Below are 25,732 nucleotides of genomic sequence, written 5' to 3' on the forward strand. Positions count from 1 at the left end.
GTCTAAGGGATGATACTTTTGTTTATTCATCAATTGTATTCCATGTGATGACTGTATCATATTGGTTCCTCCTGCTTGGGGGCTCTGTCCAACAGATATCTGCCTATGAGGTTCAGTCTGACAAATATCTGTTCTCTTGAAGTTTCTTTATATGTCCGTTTTCTCTATGAACAGACTTCAAGATTTTTGCTTCCACCATTGTGTCTTGGTATTCTCATTTGGGTTATTTTCTCTGGAAACCTTGAATTTTCTTTGGTATGGGCATGTGACTTGATACTCAGATTGGGAGGTTCTGCTCAATGATATTTTGCAGGTCAGTTCCCTAGCCAGCAGGATGAGGGGCGAGAATGTGACCAAGGTGAGCACATTTATCTTACTCGGCTTCCCCACGGCACCGAGGCTGCAGTACGTGCTCTTCCTCCTCTTCTTGCTCACCTACCTCTTCATCTTGCTGGAGAACCTAGCTATCATTCTCACCGTCTGGAGCAGCTCTGTGCTCCACAGGCCCATGTACTACTTCCTGGGTATCATGTCAGTCATTGAGATCTGGTATGTGTGTGACATCATCCCCAAGATGCTGGATGGCTTCCTGCTGCAGCGGAAGCGCATCTCCTTTGTGGGCTGCATGACACAGCTCTACTTCTTCAGCTCTCTGGTGTGCACTGAGTGCGTGCTCCTGGCCTCCATGGCCTATGACCGCTATGTGGCCATCTGCCACCCACTGCGCTACCAAGTCATCATGACCACAGGACTCTGTGTGCAGCTGGTACTCTTCTCTTTTACCAGTGGCTTTTCCATCTCTGTGATCAAGGTGTACTTCATCTCCAGTGCCACATTCTGTGGCTCCAACGTCCTGAACCACTTTTTCTGTGACATTTCCCCCATCCTCAAACTGGCCTGCACAGATTTCTCCACTGCAGAACTGGTGGACTTCATCCTGGCCTTCATCATCCTGGTGTTCCCTCTCATTGCCACCATCCTCTCCTATGGGCATATCACACTGGCTGTCCTACGCATCCCGTCGGCCTCTGGCCGCTGGAAAGCCTTCTCCACCTGTGCCTCCCACCTCACGGTGGTCACCATCTTCTACACAGCCCTGCTGTTCATGTACGTGCGGCCCCAGGCCATCGATACTCGGAGCTCCAACAAACTCATCTCTGTCTTGTACACTGTCCTCACCCCTATCTTGAACCCACTGATCTACTGTCTGCGGAACCAAGAGTTTAAGGGTGCCTTGAAAAAAACTCTGGGCTTGGGTCCGCCTGCACATTAGGGGTGCACTGGAATTGACTCATGCAGGATGTTGCCAAGAGCCTCACTTCGCTGACTGAGGGGGAATAATATGGCATCAGATTAGTCATGAATGTGTGGAGTCATGAAAAATCTTAAATGTTTAAAAATAAATTTATTGATGGTACAGTATGAGTATACATGTTAATTGTAGACCTAATATATGCTTGGATATGTGAACTTACATAAAACTTTCTATGGTGAGAAAGAGTCTCCTGCTGGAGAATCACTTTACTCACAAGGCATTTAGGTTGTCATCATGAAACTTCCTCCCCCTACTGTGATGAAACGTGGGCACACTCAAAGAACAGTGTACACTCAGGGAACATTGCACACTCAGGAAGCAGCATACACCTGGGGAACACTGTACATATTGGAAATAGTGTACACCCAGGGAACAGTGTATACTTGGGGAGCATTGCACACTTGGTAAACAGTGTACACTTGGGGAACACTGTACACTCAGGATCAGTGTACACTTGGAGATCAGTGTATACTGAGAGAAATACACTCTCTGGGAAGTGTACTCTCAGGGAATATTGTACACTCTGGGAACAGTGTAGACTTAGAGAACAGTGTACATTTGGAAACTGGTGCACACTGGTCTCCCTGGGTATTTCCTCAGTTCCTAACCTTATATGTATGATCCCAACCTACAGATCTCCCTCTACTCATTCATTCTTTTTTTTTTTTTGGTGTTTTGGGTCCACGCCCAGTAACACACAGGCGTTACTCCTGGCTCTGCGCTCAGAAATCGCTCCTGGCTCTGCACTCAGAAATCACTCCTGACTCTGGGGACCATATGGGATTCTGGGGGTAAACCACATCTGTCCTGGGTCAGCCATATGCAAGGCAAATGCTCTACCAGTGTGCTACCACTCCAGCCCTTCACTCACTTATTCTTTATCAGCTCATCCATTCACTCACTCATCTGTCTATGTGCTCACATCCTGGCATCCATCTACTCATCTGTTTCTCCATCCATTTGCTCATCCTTCATCTGCCCACCTTCCTCTCATTCCTTCACCCTATCCACTCATCCATTTATTCACTCATCCTTTATTCATTCATCCTGCCTTCCACTCACTCACCTGTGAAATCACCCCATGCGCCACATTTCCAACCCTGGGTGAACGGGTTTGATGCAGGGTAGCTGCAAAGAATTAATAAAACAAGCCAAGGCTGGAGCAATAGCACAGCAGGTAGGGTCATTGTCTTACATGCAGCTGACCCGGGATCGACCTAGGTTCAATCCCAGGCATCCCATACGGTCCCTGAGCCTGCCAGGTGATATTTCTCCGCACAGAGCCGGGAATAACCCCTGAATGCCACTGGGTGTGGCCCCAAACCCAATAATGATGATGATGATGATGATGATGATGATGACGATAATAATAATAATAATAATAATAATAATAATAATAAACCAAGACAGAAGATAATCATGAAATCAGTTTGCTTCTTGCCTTATGGTCTCTCTCAGCTTGCCACGCCAAACTGAAACCTGTTTATTTCCCAACTAAGAGAAGGAGGGTCCAGTGAGATCAGATGGTCTTTTACATATAAAGAGATAAGTGAAAAGGAAAGAAGAAATTGTGGGAATACCTTTCTTTTGGGTAACAACAGAGTGTCAGCTAACACTCATCTACCCCATCCATGAGTGTGAGCTAACACTCATCCACCCATTCATCCACTCATCCTTCATTCATTCATCCCACCTTCTACCCACTCACCCCATCACACCCACTCATCCTCTCATCTTCACTCATCTGCCTGCCTTTCCCTCATTCACTCACCACATCCACTCATCCACTTATTAACTCAACCTTCATTCAGTCATCTGCCTTTCATTCACTCATCCAACCCATCCATTCGTCCATTCACTCACTCATCCTTTATTCATTTATTCCTCCTTCCACCCACTCACCCCATCCACCTTTCCATCCATTCACTCATCCTTCATCCATTTATCCACCCATTCCTTCCTTTGTTCAAATGCCTACTATGAGACATACAATGGAGGTAGAGGCAGTTGAAGATAACGCAAAGAAAAAATTCCAGTCTTCGTGCAACCTACATCTCCCGAGCACAAAAAACAGTCTCATAAAATTCATGAAGTCCAGACAATCTTTCATGATGCTCTCTGAGGAGGAATCACTCTGAGCCTGTGAGGCCCTAATCATGAAGTGGTGGCTTGGAGGAGGCCCTGGAGGGTCTGGACAGTTGACAGTGGCAGGTGGCTGGGCTTGGAGATCTGACTCTGGAAGATCCACTCTACCTCCGCCTTCATCCTGCTGACCAGTCACTCCTCTCAAACCTAGTGTCTTGCTCCTTTCCCGCCAGCTAGCCTGGCTCTCTACTTGGATCTGACCTGCAAGGCAGCATCATGCAGGGACAGTCCTCAGGGCTAGGGGGACATGGAGCACAGACCAGCTCTGAAGTGTGGACCCCCTATGCCCCTGAGACCCCAGGACCCAGCTAATTGGGAGCACGGGCTGCAGCAGCAGCTCTAGGGGGTAATTGGGCCCTGGAGTCCCATGCTCAGCTATAAAAGCTGCCCGGACCTCCTCAGTAGCTGGCAGTGACTGCAGGGTATTGGGGTGTTAGTGCTGAGCAGGGAGAGGCTATCCACTTTCCCACAGACGCTGTTTGCAGCAAAGCCCACACAGTCCAGGTAGGACTCACTTTCCTCTAGCGCCTGAGTCATCTCTGATGGGTCTGAGCAGGATGATGGTCTCATATCACAGGGAGGTTGGGAGGCAGTGAGGCATGTGAGGCCACCAGGACTGTGCCCCACACTCACTCTGGGGAGGACTGTTAGGGTCCCCTTTAGGCTCACTCCCATTGTGGGTATGCTGATTTCCACCTGGGGGTACTGTTCATTTCTGTCTGTGGATGCAGTACTACTTTCATCTGTGATGTTGTGCTCAGTTCCAGCTGTAGGTACTGTGCTGAGTACTGTGCTGAGTTCCTTCTGTGGTTCTGAGTTCCCACACAGCATCCCTATATGATCTGCATTCAGGATCAGATGTTGGCACCCCTGCAGCAAGGGCCCCTTTGTGTGGGTGCTGTGTTGAGTCCCACCTATGGTGCTGTGCTGAGCCCTGATGTTCAGCCTCTCACTAGTACCCCTGGTTGGACAGAGCAGACATAGGATATGTTCCCTATCCTCTCGAGGGTCCCAAACTGTCAGTGTCATGGGCTGCCCTAAAGCATGAGCTTTGTGGCATCTGTCTGGGGCTCCCAAGACGCCCAAGTCAGTGTGTGCGGTGGCTGGGAGAAAGGTCCCCTCAGCACCCCAGACTTGTCCAATCACAAGGCCACGACCTCAGGGTGGCAGGATGCCAGTGTCCAGCACCTCCAAAAGGCAGAAGCAGAACTGGGTGCTCCTGCAGAGGCAGAGCTGGGTTAGAAGCCCAATGATCAAGGAGCAGAGGGGCTAGAATGGGCCTGTCCTGAACTCCTATCTGCAGAGTGGTCTCCAGGGCCCTGAGGCTGTGTTGGGCTCATCTCTGAGTGTCTGCACAGAGGGTGGGGAAATGGGCCCCCAATGTTATGGCTTGGATCTCTTGGGCATAGGACCGTTTGGTGACAGGGTGGTCAGGGCAGGTCAGAATGAGTGGGGCACCCAGGTCAGGCACATTGCGGGGGTCACTGGACACAGAGCTGTGGGGGATAGGCTATGTTCATCAAGCAACAGTTCCCCCCCCCCCCCCATGTTCTGGATGCCAGCTCTCAGAGGCATGCAAAGCAGCACAGCTGACACCCAGAGAGGCAGCTGAGGCTGGCAGGGGTCCGAGGCAATTTTGCAGGTTCAGAGCCATCAGTGGCATGAAGGGGAGTGGCTCTGTGTCAGAACCTCCTCACATTACTTGTGCACAGGAATGTTCACGCTCCCAGAGAAAGGAGGAGGGCCCTGAATGTGGAGAACCCTTACCCTGTCTGGCTGCTGTTCCAACCTCTCTCTCTGACCGACTGAAGGCCATCAGCTTGTGATCTGAACCTTGGCGATCACAGAGGGCTGCAGCACCACCCTGGCTGGGGCTCAGCTCTGCCCACACAGCTGCCTTCTCCCCACATGCTCCTGGCCTTGTCAGATGCAGCCTCCGCTCACAGTGGGTGGTGCCTGGGGGGGGAGGGGACCCAGCAAGGGGCACAGCACTGCGAAAGGCAATAGAAACTCCCCAACTCCGCTTCATCCAGAGCCCCTCATGAACTCTGAGGGAGTGAGGTCCAGAGAGCAGACATGGCCTGGGGGGATTCCTGGGAGATAAGTAGCACCCCTCCAGGCAACTTCCCCCGTTGTGCAGCCATTCCCCACAATCCCCTTGCACTGGGTTCCCAGGGAAGTGTGTCAGTGTGAATGCCTGTATGAGTGAGTGTATGAGTGTTTGTGTGGGTGTAAATATGTCAGTGTGTGAATGTGTATGTGTGTATGGATGTCACTGTGTGTAGAGTGTTATGTCAGTGTGTGAATTTGTGCAGTTGTATGTGTGCATGTGGGCAAGTGTGGTAGAGGCTTAAAGGTGCCAGAGTAGATTTATGATGGTCTCTGTAGGCATGTGAGCTGGAATGTACGTACCAGGGTGTGTGCATGTCAGGGTGCATGACTGTGCATGTTGGGGTGACTGTTGAAAGGCAGGAAACAGCACTTGGGGGGGCCTTCCCTGCATGCAGAGGCTTCTCTTAGAGCTGAGCCCTCTGTGGAGGCTGGTGGTCCAGTCCCAACCTGCACCATCACTGTGAGTGCCTTTCACTGTTCCATTTACCATCACTCACTGTCCAGTGCAACACTGCAGAAGCCAACACTTCCTGGATACAGATTTAAAGGGAACGAACCTGGTGCTGCTGGAAGTGAGGGGGAGCCCGAGTGGCAGTCTGTGTGCCCAACACCCAGGGCTGGGCTTATAGTGAACGAGGCTACTCCTGACAGCAGGTGCCCTGGCTGCCAGAGTCTCTGCCCTGGGTCCCCACAGCTACTCCTCAGCCTCCTTCCTGCTGTGCACCTGCTCAGTGCAAGCAGTGGATCCTTTGAATGTGCGGCAGGTCATGGGCATCTGGCCTTGTTGTTCCCTGAGTTCATCCTGGGTCCAGTTGCCCCTATCCCAGAGACCCTGGGTCCCTGACTCTCTTGGCATTGTTTTGCAGGCCTGGCTTCTAGCCAGCAGAATGAAGGGCGAGAATGTGACCAAGGTGAGCACATTCATCCTGCTTGGCTTCCCCACAGCACCGAGGCTGCAGTACATACTCTTCCTCCTCTTCTTGCTCACCTATCTCTTCATCCTGCTGGAGAACCTGGCCATCGTGCTCACAGTCTGGAGCAGCTCTGTGCTCCACAGGCCCATGTACTACTTCCTAGGCGCCCTGTCTTTTCTGGAGGTCTGGTATGTATCTGACATCATCCCCAAGATGCTGGATGGCTTCCTGCTACAGCGGAAGCGCATCTCCTTTGCAGGCTGCATGACACAGCTCTACTTCTTCAGCTCTCTGGTGTGCACTGAGTGCGTGCTCCTGGCCTCCATGGCCTATGACCGCTATGTGGCCATCTGCCACCCATTGCGCTACCAAGTCATCATGACCACTGGACTTTGCGTGCAGCTGGTGCTTTTCTCTTTTGCCAGTGGTTTCTCCATTTCTATGATCAAGGTGTACTTCATCTCCAGTGCCACGTTCTGTGGCTCCAACGTCCTGAACCACTTTTTCTGTGACATTTCCCCCATCCTCAAACTGGCCTGCACAGATTTCTCCACTGCAGAACTGGTGGACTTCATCCTGGCCTTCATCATCCTGGTGTTCCCTCTCATTGCCACCATCCTCTCCTATGGGCACATCACACTAGCTGTCCTGCGCATCCCATCAGCCTCTGGCCGCTGGAAAGCCTTCTCCACCTGTGCCTCCCACCTCACGGTGGTCACCATCTTCTATACGGCCATGATCTTCATGTATGTACGGCCCCAGGCCATTGATTCCCGGAGCTCCAACAAACTCATCTCTGCTGTTTACACTGTCCTTACCCCGATAATAAACCCATTGATCTATTGTCTCCGGAACAAAGAATTTAAGGATTCTTTGAAAAGAGCTCTTGGTCTGAGTTCATCTGCACAGTAAAGATCCTAGGACACAGTGAATGCTCTCTGGTCTGTTGTGATGAATCAAATCTTAAATGGCACTTTATGCTTTTTTCAAGTAAATTCATAAATAAAATAAGAAACTTTATGGAACCATGTGCAAATAGTAAGTCTCATCTCATTGTAGTTACAGAAGGACTATCTCTTTGTAAGAGTTTCCCAGATCCAAAATTAGTAGCAGGGACTGAGAGAGATGATAAGGAGGAACAACTATTACAGACATTCAGTAGCACTGCATGTGGTCCTAAACAATCAGGAGTGATCCCTGAGCACTGCAAGATATGATCCCAGGATCATCACTATCCTGACATCCAGTATCAGAGGATTGCCACTGTATTGAGATTTTCACGAACATAATCAAGGATGTTTTTATGTTCAGCTTCTTTAATTTTCTATGATGCTTTAATAAGTATCCTTGATTCTTCACATGTAGCCAGAATTCATGCACATAATGTGCAATATTCTATGGTATAAACAAATTACAGTACAGTTTTGCATTTTAAGATGTAGGCAATAAATGGATATTTTCTATTATGAAATATGCTGCTATAAAATATGCCTTAAATATTTTCATTAATATTCATAGTTTTATAAATCCTACATACATATAGGTTAGACCTTTAATTGAGGCAAACTAAAGTATATGTATTATTAAATTCTTTAGAAACTAAAAAATGTTTTTCCAAAATGATCACACATAGATCACATACATACACATCTATCGAATCTCTTTTGATTCATTATTATATTTGTCTACTCCTGCCCTAGTACTATGCTGTTATAATGAACATAGGTATCTAAGGTATCTTGGATAGCTACTAGTATCTTCTCTGTCTTGCTCTTCAAGATTGCTTCGTTATTCCTAGTCCCCTCACATTCAAGAAGTGAGTACATTTCAGAATCAGCTTGTGAGTTTAAACCAAAAGAAAATAAAGCTTTATTTTCAAAGGGACAGCTTAACTTGGAGATGGCAGTTATCTTACTTATTTGGACTCAATTTCAGAGCCATGTGAGTTGACAACTTGGTTTCAGTTTCTCTTTTTTTCTTTTTAGCACTGGGATCTTTCATACATTACTGAGCAAGTACTTGCTTGTTTTTTCTTTAATTCTCACAAGATGGTATATTATAAATTTTTATAACTAAAATTTTTATTTTGGGGGACTGAGAGATAGCACAGCGGTAGGTCATTTGTCTTGCATGCAGCCTGCGCAGGACTGACAATGGTTCAATTCCCGGCATCCCAAATGGTCCCCTGAGCCTTCCAGGGGCGATTTCTGATCACAGAATCAGAAGTAACCTCTGAGCGTTGCTGGATCTGACCCAAAAACCAAAAAAATCTTTTTTAATTTTTATACTTCCTTTGTTGCTGATTCATAAAACAATTTTAAACTGTATTTTAAAATAGACTACCAGGCAGTTCAGAAATATGCAGTAGGTGTTTTTGTCATTGGTCTGATCTCCCTCTGTGACTCAGTCCCACGACTATAGCACAGCATGGATACCAGACACTTTTATAATCTGCAGAATTTACGAATTCTATGTTAAACACATGCAGTCGTGTGTGTGTGCTTATGTAGCTCTGTGTTCTTCTATCACCCCTGCAGCTTTGTGGACAGCCATCATCATCAAGATGTGGAATAGTTTCATCACTGTAAGATACACACACCCTGTTACAGCCTCTGGCAATACCATTTACTTTTTTATCTCATGATTTATTATTCCAATGATGTTCTATAACCAAAATCATGCTTTTATAATTTTGACTGGCTTTTTAAACTCAACATCATTCTCTTGAGACTATTCAGGTTACTGCTTGTATCATCTTCATTTTATTGACAGTGTTCATGCTGCAGATGAAGGACTGTTCATCTGTTGAGAACAAGGGGGTGATGCTTAAGGAATAAAGTGGTTATTAATGTTAATGTTCAGATGTCTCCACAAATCCACATTTTTATTGAGTAAGGTTCTATAGTACAACTGTTGAATTGCATTAGTTTCTATTTCGTTTTAAAAGAAACGGCCAAATTGTTAGCAGACAGGTATAACATTTTATATTTTAATGAGTAGCATGAGTAAACAAATTTCTTTTAATTTTCTTCTAGCAACTAATATTATTGTTTTGTTTTCAGTCTTTAATGAGAATGTGTATTGATAACTCAATGTAGTCATAATTTCTCTTTTTCTAATAGCTAATGATGTATAGAACTTCTCAAGTGCCTTTTGCTTTAGAGCTCATTCCTCAGTGAAATGCCAATTCAAGTTTTTTGTCCACCTTCTAACTGGTTTATTTATCCTTTAAGACTGTTTTGAGAGTTCTTTATAGATTCTAAGTACAAATCTTTATCATATATTTGCAGGTACCCTCAGAGATTACAGGTATTCTTTGCCTTTAAGAGTTGTCATTTTCGGGGCCGGGCGGTGGCGCTGGAGGTAAGGTGCCTGCCTTGCCTGCGCTAGCCTAGGACGGACCGCGGTTCGATCCCCCGGCTCCCATATGGTCCCCCAAGAAGCCAGGAGCAACTTCTGAGCACATAGCCAGGAGTAACCCCTGAGCGTCACAGGGTGTGGCCCAAAAACCAAAAAAAAAAAAAAAAAAAAAAAGAGTTGTCATTTTCATTCTCTTAAGAGGTCAATCAGAAAGACCAACCAGAAACTATTTTGCTGAGGTCTAATTTGCCAGAGTAAATTTTTTTTTAGATAATATAGTTGTGGCGTCAAATCCCAGGATTCTCTCTCTAGTCCTACTCTGAAAGGTTGTCTTCAGATTTTTTCTAAAGTTTTACCATTGATCTAGTCCTACTCTAAAAGGTTGTCTTCAGTTTTTCTCTAAAGGTTTACCATTGACATGTCAACCAACCTGTGACCCATTTTGTATTTTTATATAAAGATGGGAAGGCTAGGAGTCAGAAAAATAGCATGGAGGTAAAGTGTTTGCCTTGCATACAGAAGGGCGGTGGTTCAAATCCTGACATCCCATATGGTCCCCTGTGCCTGCCAGGGGTGATTTCTGAGTGTAGAGCCAGGATGCCGGGTGTGACCCAAAAAACAAACAAACAAACAAAAAAAAGATGGGAAGGTTATATCTAGGTTTCTATTTTCCATCTTTGAATGTCTAAATGCTACAAAGCATTTGTTGCAAAGGTTATTCTTCCTTCATTGATTTGTTTATGCACCAAAGTATAGTGGTTTAACCTCTGAATATTCTGTTATTTCATATGTGTGTGTGTGTGTATCTAATTAATTTTTTTTTTTTTGGTTTTTGGGCCACACCTGGTGCTGCTCAGAAACTGCTCCTTGCTTGGGGGACCATATGGGATGCCGTGGGGTTGAACTACAGTCTGTTCTAGGATAGTACATGAAAGGCACCCTACCGCTTGCGCCACAGCTCCAGCCCCCAATTAATAATATTTTAATTTATTTTTCTCTTTCCTTTTTTTTTTTAAGCCATGCCTGGTAGTGCATAGGGACCACTCTTGATTCTGTGCTCTTGAGTGCATAAATGGCCCTGGGTGATGCTCAGGGTCCATATGTGGTGCTGGGAATTTGGCCCAGGGCCATGGTCAAGGCTAAGTCTTGGTTAATGTAGTTATATAGTAATTCTTAATACTAAAAAGGTATCTGAATCCTCCAACTTTATTCTTTTCAAAATGACTTCATTTAAAAAGTTAAATCCTTTTGATTAATTACTTGACTGATTATTCTGGTTTTATTTTTAATTATCTTTTACAAGCCTTCCTTGTGTAACAAATATTGTTGAGACTGATAGGAATCCAAACATGAACCTGAAGATCGATAGTGCTTATTCCAGTCCTCCAACACATTAAGTCTTTCCAATTACCCAGGTTTTAACTTTTTTTGGTGGTGGGTGGGGCTGGGTCTCTGTTGGTATAAACAGTCTTCACCCTATTCAGTATAACTCTTTTTGTTGGTGGTTGGCAATCATTGAATGAAAGCACCTTTGGATTGAGGCATCCATTGGATTGGTCTCTTGCCCTACTTGTTCTCCACCCCAGGGTGTAGCCTTGCACTTCCCAATAAAGACCCTGAGTCTCAGGGAAAAAGTGATTGTGATTTCAGTTTTTCCATGACTGAGGTATCTGCTTCTTAGGAGTGGAAGGCTTGCATGTGGAAGTATCTGAGCCTGTTTTATCCTCTTAATAATGTGTGGCATTTGCTTCCAGACCCATATCCCTTCAATCCCCAGGAATGGGGTATGAAACTCCTGGCCCTTTGCTCAGATATCACTCCTGCCTGGGCTTAAGGAATGGTGCTGGGAATTAAAGCACTTTTATCTGTTGTACTATCTCTTCCTTTTTTTTTTTGGTTTTTGTTTTTTGGGTCACACTCGGCAGCACTCAGGGATTACTCCTGGCTCTACGCTCAGAAATTGCTCCTGGCAGGCTCGGGGGACCATATGGGGTGCTGGGATCCGAACCATCGTACTTCTGCATGCAAGGCAAACACCTTACCTCCATGCTATCTCTCCAGCCACTCTCGTCTCTTCTTTAACTTCTTTTTGCCAGTGCTTTATAGTTTTAGCCTACATGCTGTGCAAGATTTATATCACAGTATCATATTTTGGAAACCAATAGTACTGCATTTAAAATTAAATTTAAAATTGTTTCCAGTTGTTTGATACTAATTTATAAAAATCCAGTTGTGCTGATCTAGAAACCTATGGTTTTACTGAACTAACTTGTAGTTTTCTTCCATTTCACATTGCTTTGGTTTTTCAACATTAACAATTGTGCTATCTACAAATAAAGACAGTCTGATTTCTTCCTCTCCTTGTCTGCCTTATTTATTATTTCTTCTAGGGCTCCATTGAACTAGAGTGGGTAACAGGCATCTCACCTTATTCGTTTCTATGAGGAATAGAAAGAAAGCCTGGTACCTTACCACTAAGTAAGATGTTAGCTGTAAGTCTTGTAGATGTTCAGTATGAAGTTAAAGCAGTTTTTCCTTTATCCTTTACTGGCTAAAAGGTTTTGCTTGCTTTTAAAAAAAATTGAAATAATAAATGTTTGTTGGATTTTGTCAAATGCTTTTCCTATAACAGTGATTTACTCATTAGGTATTTTTTCCCTTAACTTCTAAAGGTGGCCTACACAGATTTTTGAACATCAAAACCATTCTTACATCTTTAAATGCCACATTATACACAGTGTGGTATACTAATAATCTTGAACATTACTGGACTCAAGTTTACTTGAGGATTTTCATTTTCAGGTTCATGAGATTTGGATCTATATGGAGTCTTTCTTCCAGTTTTTTTTTTTTGGGGGGTAGTATTTTTTGTCTAATGTAGTGTCATAAAATGTGCTTGGGAATATTTCTATTATCTGTATATTATAGAAAATTAGTGTTTATTCTTTAAGTGTTTCCATTGGAAATAAAATTTTAATCTAAGTGTTTCCATTGGAAATACATCTAGATCCTGAGGATTTTTTTCATTTTCTGAGTGGGGTGGAGGAAGAAATTAGAATGACAAATTTAATTTGAATCATTCAGATACTTAAAGTCTGCTATTTTCCTGGTTGTTTCTGTTTCATTATTTATCCTCTTATATTAACCTTTACATTTTCAAGAATTTCATTTGAATTTGTTTAATGTTTTTAAGAATTCTGTTTGGCGTGGCAGTGTGCATAACAGTGCTCCAGGTATCACAGTATTTGCAATTTATTACAGCCTACTTGGATCAGTGGGTTCCTACTTCAAGAGAACAATGAAAAAAATTTCTTTCAATATTTCTTCCAAATACAATAAAGCACTTTATCTAGTGATGTTTTCATTTTTGCTCCAACTATCAAATGTGACTGAAGAAACTCATGAGATGGAAAGTGCATTGACCCCATTTTATCCATCCCATTGTTCTTCCTTCTGAAGTTCCCAGCCTTCTTTTATTACCATCTTCTATTTGGACATACTTTCTTTATCTTTTGCATAAACTTCCAGGGCTAGCACAGATGCTAGCCAAGAGGCAGACCTTTTGGACAGTCTCCCAGTTCCCTTGCAACTAATGGCTTTTTATCTCTTATTTTCATGTGATTATCATTATACATAACAGAAAAGTGACTTCCTAAGCATAGAAGAGCCATGGAGAAAGAAAAAGAAATGAAGGACTGTGCCCAGAGATGGAACAGCAGTTAGGGCACATGCCTAGCATGCTCCTGACGCGGTTTAAATACGGCGTATCACATGATCCTCCCCAGAATTACCAGGTGCAATCTTGGGAGGCTCCATATCACTACCAGGATGTGGCCCAGCATCTCCAGACTGGCATGGAGCTCGCTGGCACCTCAGGGCATGAGAGGCACCACATCTTTGGGCCCTTTAGCAGAGTTGAGAGTCGAGAGCCCCAGTGGCCAAGAAATGCTGGTGAGTCCTTGGTCGTCCTGAGCACTACTTGGTAGTCACTCCCTCCCCCTCCTCATTAAAGAAGTCAAGACATTCAGATTGGAAATAACTGTCCCTACTCAAAGATCACAAACTTGTTCAAAGTCTCTAGAATCTACACAAAACTCCTAGAATTCATTCCCATGTGTGTTCAGCAAGATTGCTGAGTAGTCAATACAGAAAACAAGGGCTCTAATGTATCCTCTCCTCTCCTCCTAACTACAACAACAACCAAAAAAGCAGGATTTTTCTTTCCCCTCCAAGAAAACAATTATTTCTACTCAGAGGAAATGGAGACAAGAGAATAAAATTTTAAATGAATTAAAAAGTTAAAAACAGTAAATATGTGTACTACTTTGACATGAGTGGGGGGGGTGCTGTCACTTCTATAGGACCTCGTGGGGACACGAACTCCACAAACCTGAGGGGAAGTCACAGCTCCCATTGGAACCAGAGGGGACACGAACCCCGCAGACCTGGGGAGGCTCAGGCGCCTCCCCGCGGAACCCGAACGGAGGAAGAGACAGGAAGGCAACGACCTGGCCCTCAGGAGCCGGGCGTCTGGGTAAACAAACGTCCACGTCCCGGGGCGCTTTCCGCACGCCGCGGGCCCGGCTACACCACACCCGAACACCGTCCCAGGCAGTGCCGGACTGACGGCGCCAGCGCACTGCGCGGCGGCACACGGTCCCGACAGGCGCCGCGCGGGCAGCCCGTGACGTCAGAGGCGCGCGCCGGCCGTGGGAGAGGACCCCGGCGACGCGTCCCCGGGTCCTTGAACTGAGCGAGCGCCGCGCCATGGCCTTGAGGCTGCTGAGACTCGGGGCCCCGGCGGCGCGGGGCGTCGGGGCGGCCGTCCGGCGCACGGTGAGTCAGCGGCGGCATCTCGCGGGTCCGGCGGCGGTGCGGGACCGTGTCGGGGCGCGCTCGTGCCGGGATGCGCCGTGTCCCAGCAGGGCCGAGCCCGCGTCCTCGGGCCGGGGATGCCCGACGCGCCCCGGAGATCCCCGCAGCTCCCCCGCAGGGTAGGGCTCCCTCTTCCGCCTCCCTCGCACCCCCGGTCACCCCGTTTCCCCCGTCAGCCTGTTAGTTTTGTGGGCTCGCGGTTTCTTGGCTCGAAGCTCCTAATGACTCCCCGTTGCACGGCTCGAGTTTGCGGGGCAGCGGGTGGCCGGGCGTCCGAGCCGCTTTGCACCTGGACTTGGAGCTGCGTTGCCCGGGGCGTCTTTGCAAGGGACGAGACTTTTTTGTTGTTGTTTTGTTTGGGGTCACACCCGGCAGCGCTCAGGGATTACGCTCAGAAATCACTCCTGGCAGGCTCGGGGGACCCAATGGGATGCCGGGATCGAATCACCGTCCTTTTGCATGCAAGGCAAACGCCCTCCCTCCATGCTATCTCTCCGGCCCCGCAAGGGACGAGACTTGAGACGTGCGGCTCCCGGTGTCTCTTCCGGGATCGTTCGCTGCCCGCCCCGTGCCTAGACCAGCCTGTGTACCTGGTAATAATTGGTGGGATTTTAAGTTCTTCGCAGAATGACACGCGCTTAAAAAAAAAGTGTTTTAGGGTCCGGAGAGATAGCATGGAGGCAAGGCGTTTGCCTTCCATGCAGAAGGACGGTGGTTCGAATCCCGGCATCCCATAGGGTCGCCCGAGCCTGCCAGGAACAATTTCTGAGCGCAGAGCCAGAAGTAACCCCTGAGCGTTGCCGAGTGTGACCCAAAGACCAAAAAAAAAAAAAAAATGTGTTTTAGTTCTCACGTGGTCCCTGAACAGGTGTTTTAGTCTTGCCGTTATCTGTTGTTAGGAAAGTGAGCCGTGCTCCACGAGTCACAACCCCCAAAACACAGTCCTGCGCTCCTGTCCAGGGATGGGAGGGTGTCTGCAGTTTGCTTTGCAGTTCTGAGATTAGTGTGTCCTGGGGAGTGGAGCATCCCTTCAGATTAGATAGACTGATACAGGCGATCAGCAGAGAGGTTACTAATGGAAAGTGTGGGGGACCCCTGAAGAGTCAGGTGAGAGGTAAAGAGACCTCTGCAGTCTCTGAATGGTGGGGGAGTTTGAGATTTTGAGCAGAAGTAAAAAAGAGTTAAAAGGCTACATGTTGGCTCTACTGGAAGATGCTGGCAGGACACGTTTGTTGGTGAGGGTGGTAGGTCCACATGAGCTTGTCTGGTCCCTTCGCACATGCAGGTAGGTCTCTGAAGGCTAACACACATGAGGGCAAGGGGAGACTCTTCATCCATCCTATCTCCTGACCTCATTCACTGCTGCCAGCCTGCAGGTCTTGGTGACTGTGCCAGAACTGAGGACAGTCTACCTGCCTGCCCACACGAGATGAGTTTCCCACAGAGCTGTGGTCTTGTGACTGTAGACGCTGAATGTCCCTATGATCCCCCTCACCCTGTGCCTGTGTCTTCCAGGATGGGATTCACACAAGCACACAGTGCTGGAGGACCTACGGGCCCTTGGCCTATGTGCTGGGCGAGAAAACCAGCAAAAAGCTGACAGAAAACAGCAGAGTGATCACAGTAGATGGCAACCTTTGTTCTGGGAAGAGCAACCTGGCCAAGGACATAGCCCAGAAACTAGGTACAGCTGGGACCCTGGAAGCTGGCTTCTGTATAGTGGGTACTTGGCATGGTTGAATCTCTTTGAGAAAATCATTTGATCTTTCCAAGTAGAAGAGTAAAAGGTGCACTGTGGCGGCTGTGGTTAGCTGGAGTCTGTCCTGACTACGAGTAGGGGGCCTGCCTGGGAACAGGGACCTTTCCAGGAGAAGGGACCCTTCCTGGGAGCAGTCAGCCTTCCTGAAAGCTGTCACATACTACTATGGGCCCGGCCTATGGCTTCTCTGGTGCTGGGCTCATGGTCCCTGAGGTACTGGGGTTCCTGCAATTCCAGGCATTTTGGGAGCAACAGCAGCATAGTTGCTCACCTACCCCAGTCCTGCAGTCTTCAGATCTAGGTTCTTTCTCCAGGAGTCCCTAGCAAAAGGGGAGGACCTTCCCCAGGGTCTGAGCGCCTCAGCAGGGGGGCTCTGGTAGACTCCATCCTCACTCTATGTGCCCCACATAACGGTGTGCCTCTGATAGGCATGAAGCACTTCCCAGAAGCAGGGATACACTACGCGGACAGCACCACAGGCGATGGGCAACCCCTGGACGTGGAGTTCAGTGGCAACTGCAGTTTGGAGAAGTTCTACGATGACCCGAAGAGCAATGATGGCAACAGTTACCGACTGCAGTCCTGGCTTTACGCCAGCCGCCTGCTGCAGTATGCTGATGCCCTGGAGCATCTGCTGAGCACAGGTACAGCCTAACAGGGCGAGCGGGAGGCTAGGGCTGTCCTTGTGGCCTGAGACTTGAGTGTAGAGGTGCTTTTGACATGGACCCTGGCAGGTGGCCTTGCCCTACCTCTGGCTTCTTGGCTCTGGGTGCCCAGGAGTTCCCCTTGCAGCCTTTTGGGGTGAGTCTTGGCCAAGTGGAGACTGCAGCAGAGCAGGCACCTGCAAGAGGCCCGTGTCAGTCCTTCCTAGACTCTGCCTTCCTTATGAGAAGGCAAAGTTGACCTGAAGTATTGAGTGTGTGACAAAGGCAGGAGCCTGAGCCCGTGGGGTGGGGTGGGATGGGACCTGGTGATGGTGCTGGGGCTGCAGGGAAGGAGGGGCTGCTGGTGAACAGGGCTGAGGTCATAGCTATAAGGGGTCTGGCAAGGGCCAAAACCTGACAGGTGGCCTTGGAGGAAGCCTGGTCTCTTGGGTCTAGGGTCTGATGGTCTCTGTGGGGCTAGTTGAGAACATGCCTCCTCTTGGTGGTCTGGGGAGTGGGGACCGGGTGGTCTCTATGGAGGCAGGAGCAGTTCTGGGATGCAGCTTGCTGGGATCATGCTTCTCTTGACTGGGCACCTCTCTCCTGTTGGTGGCATACCTCACATTCATGGCCTGCTCCTTCTCTTTGGGGGTGTGCTGACGGTGTCCTGCCTCTGATGCTGTGTCTCATATCCATCCCGCAGGCCAGGGCGTGGTGCTGGAACGTTCCATCTTCAGTGACTTCGTGTTCATGGAGGCCATGTACAAGCAGGGCTATATCAGGAAGCAGTGTGAGTCCCTGGCCTGCATGACTGTCCCTTTCAGCCCTGGCCCTGCAGAGCCTTTGGCGCCACTCATCTGCTCAATCTGCTCCTGTGGTCTCAGTAGGGGCCCATGCTGGCATGGGACTCTGAGCTGGGAAGGGCTAACTGGCCACCAGGGCTGCCTGCATTTGGCCCTGCTGCTTTCTCGAGGGTTACAGACCAAGAAGTGGTTTTTGTTTAGTGTTTGGGTCCCACCCGGCGATGCTCAGAGCTGACTCTTGCCTCTGTGCTCAGAGATCACTTCTGGAGGGCTCAGGGAACTGTAAGTGGTACCAGGGGATAAATCTGGATCAGCCAGATGCCTAATTGCCCTACTTGCTGCACCGTGGCTCTGGCTCTGCCCTGATTACTCATCCTGGGAGATGAAAGTAGTTTCTGAAATTCCTGAACCCAGGTGATGTGTCTGCTAGTAATCGGGGAGCCTTATCCCAGATGGCCGGATCTCTTACTCCCAGATGATTGGGTGCCCCTATTCCTGAAAAGGCCAGGTTTCCTGTTCCCAGGAAGCCATCTGTGCCTGACAGGTTGACACCTCACCCCTCTTTAGTGATACCCTGGGAGTGAGATGGGAAGGGGGCCAGGGCAATAGGGCTGAAGCCTGCAGGGCCAGGGCATGATTCTCCAAGCTGGCTGCTGGGTAGGGTCGGAGTATGTGGCCTGGTCGGGACTCTGCTGCAGGGCCTGCAGGCACCTTGTGTCTCAGAGACCCCATGTGGCACTTCCCGCTGATGCCTATGTCTCGTGTGCTAGGTGTGGACCATTACAACGAGGTGAAGAGGGTCACTCTCTGCGAGTACCTGCCCCCTCATGTGGTCGTATATGTGGATGTGCCTGTCCCTGAGATCCAGAGTCGCATCCAGAAGAAAGGCAACGTAAGGCAGCAGCACTCAGTCCCTCATGGTCTTGCATAATCACGCATGGTCCTGTGCTGAGGAAAGGAGACTGCCCAGCCACTTGTGGAACGGCCTGGGTTCTGCTCCACCATGCTGGGTCCTGGAGGTGCTCAGGGCCACTTGTCCCGAGCCTGGGTCCGCATTGAAGGCAGATGTGGCATTGCCCTCCCTGTTCAGTGCCAACACATGCCCTGTTTAGGGTCTGCTCCAAAGCATAAGGTAGCGTTGCAGTTTTCCAGAATATTCTTCCAAGGTCAAAAAATATGGACTCATGTATCCAAGAGATGTCCTTCCTCTGTGTGGAATGTTCTGGAAATCTCATGTATGTCGGTGCTGGTGAAACTGAGACACAGTTTCCCTGGAACGGCTGCTTTGTCAGGCCCCAATTCTGATATTTCTGAAAAAGCCTGAAAGAAATCAGAGCGCTCCAGGGTTTCCTTTCCCAGTAAAGACCTGATGCATAGCAGTACCAGCTAGAAAGACGTTGTAGAAGTAAGGGGCCTTTCACTGAGACCTTTATTCCCAGGCTTCTTCCTGCTCTCTGGAGGCCAGTGGCAGATGGTTAAACCCTAAGGTCTAGCTGATATGGGGTGGGACTCATGGGTAAACTGAGGCCTCCAGCCTCGCAGGGCTCCAAGGGGGACATGGCAGCTGTCCCTGGGGCTCTAGGTATCTGAGAGATGCAGCTGACTTGTTGCACTAGGGAACAGAACCAAGGTGCTCGCTAGGCTAAAAGCCGGGGCTGCTGTTACCCCACTCCCCAGTGGTGCCTGGCAGGGTAACTGGTCCTCATTTTGTGGGTGCTCAGGAGCGCAGATCGTTTCACACTCCCCTGCTCTTGTGCAGCCACACGAGATGAAGGTGTCTCCTGCCTATCTCCAGGACATCGAGGACGCCTACAAGAAAACTTTCCTCCCTGAAATGAGGTGAGCGAGGCCAAGTGGATGGCGTGTCTAGAGGGTGGGCTGGGGTGGGCTTTGCAGATGTGGCAGATGTGGCAGATGTGGCAGCTCTTCGGATTCCAGAAGGGTCCCGCCTCAAGGTCCCGCCTCTTCACTGTGTCTCCTTCTCAAAGGTTGTTCAAGCAGACTCACGTGTGCCCGGGGACAGTCTGTGCAGGGCAGATTTCGGCTCTGGGACTCCAGCCTTCCTGTCTTAGAGGAGACACAGGGATACGTGTCTCTGTCCTCCCCCTCTCCCCCCAAGTCCCTGTTGCTGCTCCAGGACAGTCAGTCATTTGGACCTATCACCCTGGACTCAGGGTCCCCGGTGGTGCCTGAGCTTCCTGGAAGTTTCATTCTGTGCTGTCAGGAGAATCTCCTGAGCCATAAAATGCCAGTTAACTGGGACTGAGTGACTGCAAAGGTGTCGTCCTTCTGGAAGTAAAGCTCCTTTCCAAACTGAGCTGTGTTGGCCAAGCGTACCTCTGCAGCTCATCAAGGGTCTACATCCATAGCCCTTCTGCAAGGCCACACTGGGCAGGGCCAGGGAGCAGAGATAAGGACAGATGCAGGGAAGGGCACAGGGCCGTGGATGGGGGCACAGGACTGCGGAACTGCACCATTGCCTTGATTTCGGGCCTTGATTCTGAGCATTTGCTGCTGGAAAATGGGGTCTGCAGCTGTTGTGAGTGTTCAGTGCTCGGTGACTGTGTTGAGGTCTTGGAGATTGTGGGCTTCCTGATGAGTCTCAGTATGAGGGAAGCAGGGTCTACACCCTGTGGACTGGGGTCTCCTGGTGTCCTGCTGCTCCTGTTGAGGCTCCTGGCTGCACGTGCCCACAAACCTGTAGTGTCAGGTCAGTTCCACACACCAGGCCTGGCAGCCTCTCTGGGGTGGCCCCTAAGAGCTGAGGCCTGGGCCAGGCAAAGGGTGCTCGGCAGCCAATCTGCATGGCCAGGAGCTTGCGGGGAAGTCTGCCCGGGGTGGCTCTGGCTGCAGAGACCGTATGTGGGGCCCCAGCACTGCTGACAAAGCAAAGCTGACCCCGCTACTTGCAGTCCTGGCTCTGCCGGCCTGGAGTGAATCATGTGGAGGCTCCTATTTGTCTCCCATATTCTTGTGGCCTTTAGTGTCTGCTCTACCTCACCCCTGACCATCTAGCCACTCCCGGCTTGGGATTCATGGCTGTGGGATAGACCTGGCCCCTCCAGCTTGGCCATGACCACCAGGCCCTGGTGAGGCAGCCAGTGTCTGGCTCCTAAGGCACATTCTGTGTGGCCGTGGGGTCTCAGTGCTGTCTTTTCTCACCTGTAGCATCGAGGTTTGGATGCTTCATATTCTTCTCTTTTCCTTGCAGTGAGAAATGTGAGGTTCTGCAGTACACAGCCAGGGAGGCTCAAGATGCAGAGAAGGTAAGAATGTGGGTACAAAGTGTTTTCCTGTTTCCAAGTGTGATTCTGGCCTTGGGATCCAACAGATTGGATTGCCTGTCAACCTTGTTCTCCCTGTGCACATGGGATTCTGAAGGAAACTTCAGGCTGCCTCTTACCTGCCCCTCTCAGACAGATGTTCTCTAAAATAATTCCTTTTGTGATTGTAGAATTCTAAATGGTGAAGGTACAGACAATTTGGGGTTACCTCTTCCAGAGTATACTAGGCAGATTTTTGAAATTGAAAACCAGGTAGAATGTAGTAATGAAAAGCTACCAGTTCTCCCAAGTGCTGTAAGGGTGTCCTAGGAAATCAGTCAGTCTGCTGCAGTATTTAGGAGAACTTAGACAAAAAGCCCTTAAAAATTATTTTAAAAATAAATATGGGGCCTGAGTGAAAGTACAGCAAACCTGGTACATGCCCCAAAGGTGGCTGACCCAGGTGCAGTCCTAGTCACCTCAAATGTTCCCTTGAGCCAGGAGACAGAAGCAGTGTAAGCTCTTATTATTTTGCATGTGACCCAAAAAACCCGAAAGAAAAAATGAATGAAGTTTGCTCCCAGACACAAAAATACAGAACTATAGTATAGAAAGTACTGGTATATCAGTGATACAACAATAATCACGTGAACAATGGATTAGTCAGAAACAGCCCCTGTGTGCACATGTCTACATGTGCACCCTTTTGTGATAAGGTCTGATCTGTTAAAGGAGAATTAAAATTAATTACAGGGACATGGGTTCTTTCTAGGATGACATCAAGGCAGTAGACCATTGTTCTCCGTAGCTCCCGGCCTGGAGGAAACACCTGGTCTGGTGGCACACAGCCCTAGGAGGTAGACAGGCAGACGAGCGCTGGGAGGGAAGGGGTTAGAAAGGGGCTGCCCTGCTGGTGGTGATGTTGAAGGTTGAAGGGCAGGGCAGGAAGTACGCATAGGGGCTTCCAGAACAGGTGGGTGCAGAACTTGAAACTTCAGAGTGCTTGATAAAGTTGGACCAGACCGCCTCTTTGGGACTAGGACTCAGATCTCTGGGAACCAGACTCCTGGTATCTGTGTTGATTCAGATTCAACCTTCTAGAATGAAGGGACTGTAGGGAAGTGTCTGTTCTCACTGCTCCTTCCTTGGCTCTGCTCAGGGATCACTCCTGATGGGCTCGGGGTCACGTGGGTGCCAGAGATCAGACTTGGTTGGTCACTTGCAAGGCCAATGCTTTTGCCCGCTGCTGTCCTGTCCCTTAGTCTTGACACCTGTTCTCCCTGCTGCCTGCCTGTGGGATGTTTCTTATGACCCATGAGATTCTGGGCAAAGCACCCAAATTGAGGATCTTTGGGGCCCAGGGCCCCTGACCTGGCTGCGCTCTGCCCACCCCCACCCCCCATGAGGCCATTCCACAGTGCCCAGGCTCCCCTTTGCCTGCCCTCATCTGGTATCTCCTGTTCAGGTGGTCGAGGACATCGAGTATCTCAAGTACAACAAGGGTCCATGGTTGGAGCAGGATGATCGCAGGTTCCACAATCTTCGGATGCTGTGAGTTATGGGTTCGAGTGGGGGGGGGGCGCTGGTGCTGGGACTCCCCTTCTGCTGGGTTCCTCAGGCCCTGAGGCCAGGCAGTCTCTGCAAGGAGGATGCAAGGGCTACTGAACTGGGGGCCCCCTGCTCCCATCTCTGCCTCCTGGGCCAGTCAAGGACATGGTCCATCCCCACTCCAGGCTTGGTTCTAGTCTCCCTGAGACCCATCACCTCCCCTGCCCCTCACCTGGCCCCCATTCTCTTCTACCCTGGCACCAGGTGAGTTTGCACAGAACTGCCGCAGGGACTGGCTCTATCCTTGTAGCCTGCAGGACTGCCCGAGGGCTCCTTGGCTTCCACATCACCCCTCCAGTCAGCCTGGATATGGATGCACTTGGCATCTGCTCAGCCCTGCTTTCCTGCAGTGTTGCAGCATCACAGCCTTCCATGCAGTGCTCAGTCACTTCCTCCAAAAGGGGCGTGGGTGTACTTGTCTCTAGAGGGAAGAACAGGCTTTCTGCCTTCTACCTTCTGCTGGCACTGAGAGTTGCTTGTGTGGCTGTAGTTCTGCTGTGTCAATGTAGATGGCACTGCTGCTGCTCTGTGTGTCTCTGTGCACCCCCTCACCCCCCAAGTCAAGTCAGGCAGGTGTCCTGGGAATTGGGGATTATTTCAGAATGTGGAACAGATCATCTTGGTTTTGATTAACAGTAAAAATGTGTCCTCCAGCTTCAGCAGAACTTGATTTATTGAATTTTTTGAATCCTTGTAACAGCTCTGGAATCATTTTATGTCAGAGTCTAGCACATGTTTGGATGCAGGTATGGGAAGGTTTTGTCCTGTAGGTGGCACCTGTGGGCATCCTGTGGTACCCAGGCCAGGTGGAGGCACCTTCCCCTTTAACCCCCATCAGCACCCCTGGGCTCTCAGGGTCTTGGGTCTTGGGGAGGGCCAGGGCCTGGATTGGCAGCTGTTGGGATCAGTGCTATGATGGGCAGAGAGAGTGCCAGAGTCCACTGGAATATGCTTTTGGGTGGAATACATGGACATACACACAGAGCCCTCTCCTGCCATCTGGACACCCCAGAGAGAATCTCGCTCTCTGAGCTCTAAGGAAGAAATGTGACCCTGGTGCTTCTTTCTCACCCCAAGTGCTTTTTTTTTATTAGTCTCCAAGTGTTCCGACTTCATTCAGACTGACTTTAGCTTAAAGTGAACACAAACCAGTCAGTGCAGTTTCAAGTGCTCAGAAACAAATTGGTGGAACGAGCATGGCCTGTGGCTCATGTTATGAGTGCCAAAGAGAGCAGGAGCTTAGACCTTCTGTGATGAGGCTCTCCCAATTGTGCTGGGGTCACCTTGCACCCCATCCCTGTACCTCGCGAGGTTCTGGTGCACCCTAGTCAGCATCTTCAAGTGCCTGTGTACCCCTCTCTGCCTCTGGGGATGGGGTTCAGCTGCGCAGACCTGACCCACTCCATTCCATAAGGTCCCTCTGGACCAGAGGATCAGGTGTGTAGGACAGAGGTGCCATGTGACCCTCCTCTGTGTTACAGGGTTCAGGATAAGCTGGAGGTGCTGAAATATACACACTACCCTGTGTACCTTCCTGAACTCACCATCGGGGCTCATCAGAGCGACCGTGTCTTCCGCAAATTTACCGAGGTGAGTGGTGCAGGGGTTGGGGACCCAGGGAGAAGGACTCCTAGAGAGATTGAGCACCCATGAGCTCTCTCGCTTCTCTTAAGGGGCCTTTGTCACTACACCCGAGGCCCCACTGGGTCTGCAGCTCGGCCAGGCCTGTCAGCCCTGTGAGGCCCCGACTTCTTGTCCTGAGTGTCCTTGATCATGGCATGCAAGGATTTGTAAAATGGGCCTTTCTAGGTATGGGTCATCCATGGGAGGAGTTTCTTGACCTTACTCCCCAGACACCCCATTGGGCAGGCGCTAGGGTGGGAATCAGAGACCAGGGCACCAGGGGCAGCATCAAGCTGCCTTGTTCACCCGAGGCCTCTCCCACAGCTGCCTGGCCGCAAGTACTGTCCTGGGTACAACGAGGATGTGGGCGACCAGTGGATCTGGCTCAAGTGAGCAGCCTCAAGTGAGCAGCACAGCTGCTGGGCACCAAAAACAGACTCCTCAAGCAGTAGCCAGCCCTACACGGGGTGGATTCTGTGGACCCTATGGACTGTCTGCAGAGCTTTCCCACCTGGCCCTGCTGCAGCCTCTCTGCTGCCATCAATAAACAATGTTTCTCTGCTCTGGCTATGTTCCATGCACCATCACTACATGCATGCATGAACACATGGTGGCTTGGGCTGGTGGGTTGAGTGGGAGGGACCAACCTGCAGGCACAGCCTCTGCGGTGTCTGAAACCCAAGACACTTCTCTCATCTTGGTCCCTGGGAACTGAGCTGTGAGCTCCTGGGACAGTGGCGCGGCCAAACCTGCAGCTAGTCTTTAGTAGCATCAGCTTTCCAGGGTCCTCTGTGGCATTGGTCCTTCCCGGGCCCCCTGTGACACCAGTCCCCAGGTGGCATTTATTCTTCCAGGTCCCAAGTATGTACCTCAAATCCCAGCTTCCAGATGCCCCCAGTCCAAGCACACAGATCCCAGCTGTGATCTGCCCATTGGTCCTTACTGATCTCACTGGCTGCTGATCTGTATCCTTGCATACCTGAATGTGCACAACCATGTGCCCAGACACAAACACCCAGTGCTGCTTTGTGCTCTGTCCCTAACACTCTGTCCGTGGCTTTGTGGTGCCGCTTCAGGCTAATGCTGTCCAGGCTCCAACAAGTGGCCCAGTAACCATTGCTGCTCTGTCCTTTCACGCTCATATTCTCAGTTGACAGAGCATGGGGCTCAGAGCACAAGGGAACAATCTCTTATGTGAGGGGAATTGCTACTGAGAGGATGCACTTTGCTGAGGGTCCGGCAGCCCTCCAGAGCCCACAAGACGTTTGCATAGCCACTGCAGCCCATCTGACATGGAGCATAGCCTGGTCT

General features: G+C 49.5%; 3 protein-coding genes across 3 annotated transcripts; all 3 read left to right on the forward strand.

Annotated features, from left to right (window-relative positions):
* The first annotated feature begins 334 nt into the window (after positions 1-334).
* Positions 335-1,273, forward strand: LOC126008963 (olfactory receptor 6B2-like). The gene has a single exon (XM_049773288.1). The coding sequence runs from the start codon at positions 335-337 to the stop codon at positions 1,271-1,273; it is 939 nt and encodes a 312-aa protein (XP_049629245.1).
* Positions 1,274-6,459: 5,186 nt separating this feature from the next.
* On the forward strand, positions 6,460-7,398 carry LOC126008962 (olfactory receptor 6B2). The gene has a single exon (XM_049773287.1). The coding sequence runs from the start codon at positions 6,460-6,462 to the stop codon at positions 7,396-7,398; it is 939 nt and encodes a 312-aa protein (XP_049629244.1).
* Positions 7,399-14,581: 7,183 nt separating this feature from the next.
* On the forward strand, positions 14,582-24,989 carry NDUFA10 (NADH:ubiquinone oxidoreductase subunit A10). The gene is made up of 10 exons (XM_049773282.1): positions 14,582-14,682; positions 16,237-16,405; positions 16,909-17,124; positions 17,828-17,914; positions 18,698-18,819; positions 19,687-19,766; positions 21,139-21,193; positions 22,656-22,741; positions 24,280-24,388; positions 24,746-24,989. Exons 1-10 carry the CDS (start codon positions 14,614-14,616, stop codon positions 24,812-24,814), a joined length of 1,062 nt encoding a protein of 353 aa, XP_049629239.1. The 5' UTR covers positions 14,582-14,613; the 3' UTR covers positions 24,815-24,989.
* The last annotated feature ends 743 nt before the right edge of the window (positions 24,990-25,732 follow it).

This window comes from Suncus etruscus, chromosome 5 (assembly GCF_024139225.1).
Source record: "Suncus etruscus isolate mSunEtr1 chromosome 5, mSunEtr1.pri.cur, whole genome shotgun sequence".
Lineage (NCBI taxonomy): Eukaryota > Metazoa > Chordata > Mammalia > Eulipotyphla > Soricidae > Suncus > Suncus etruscus.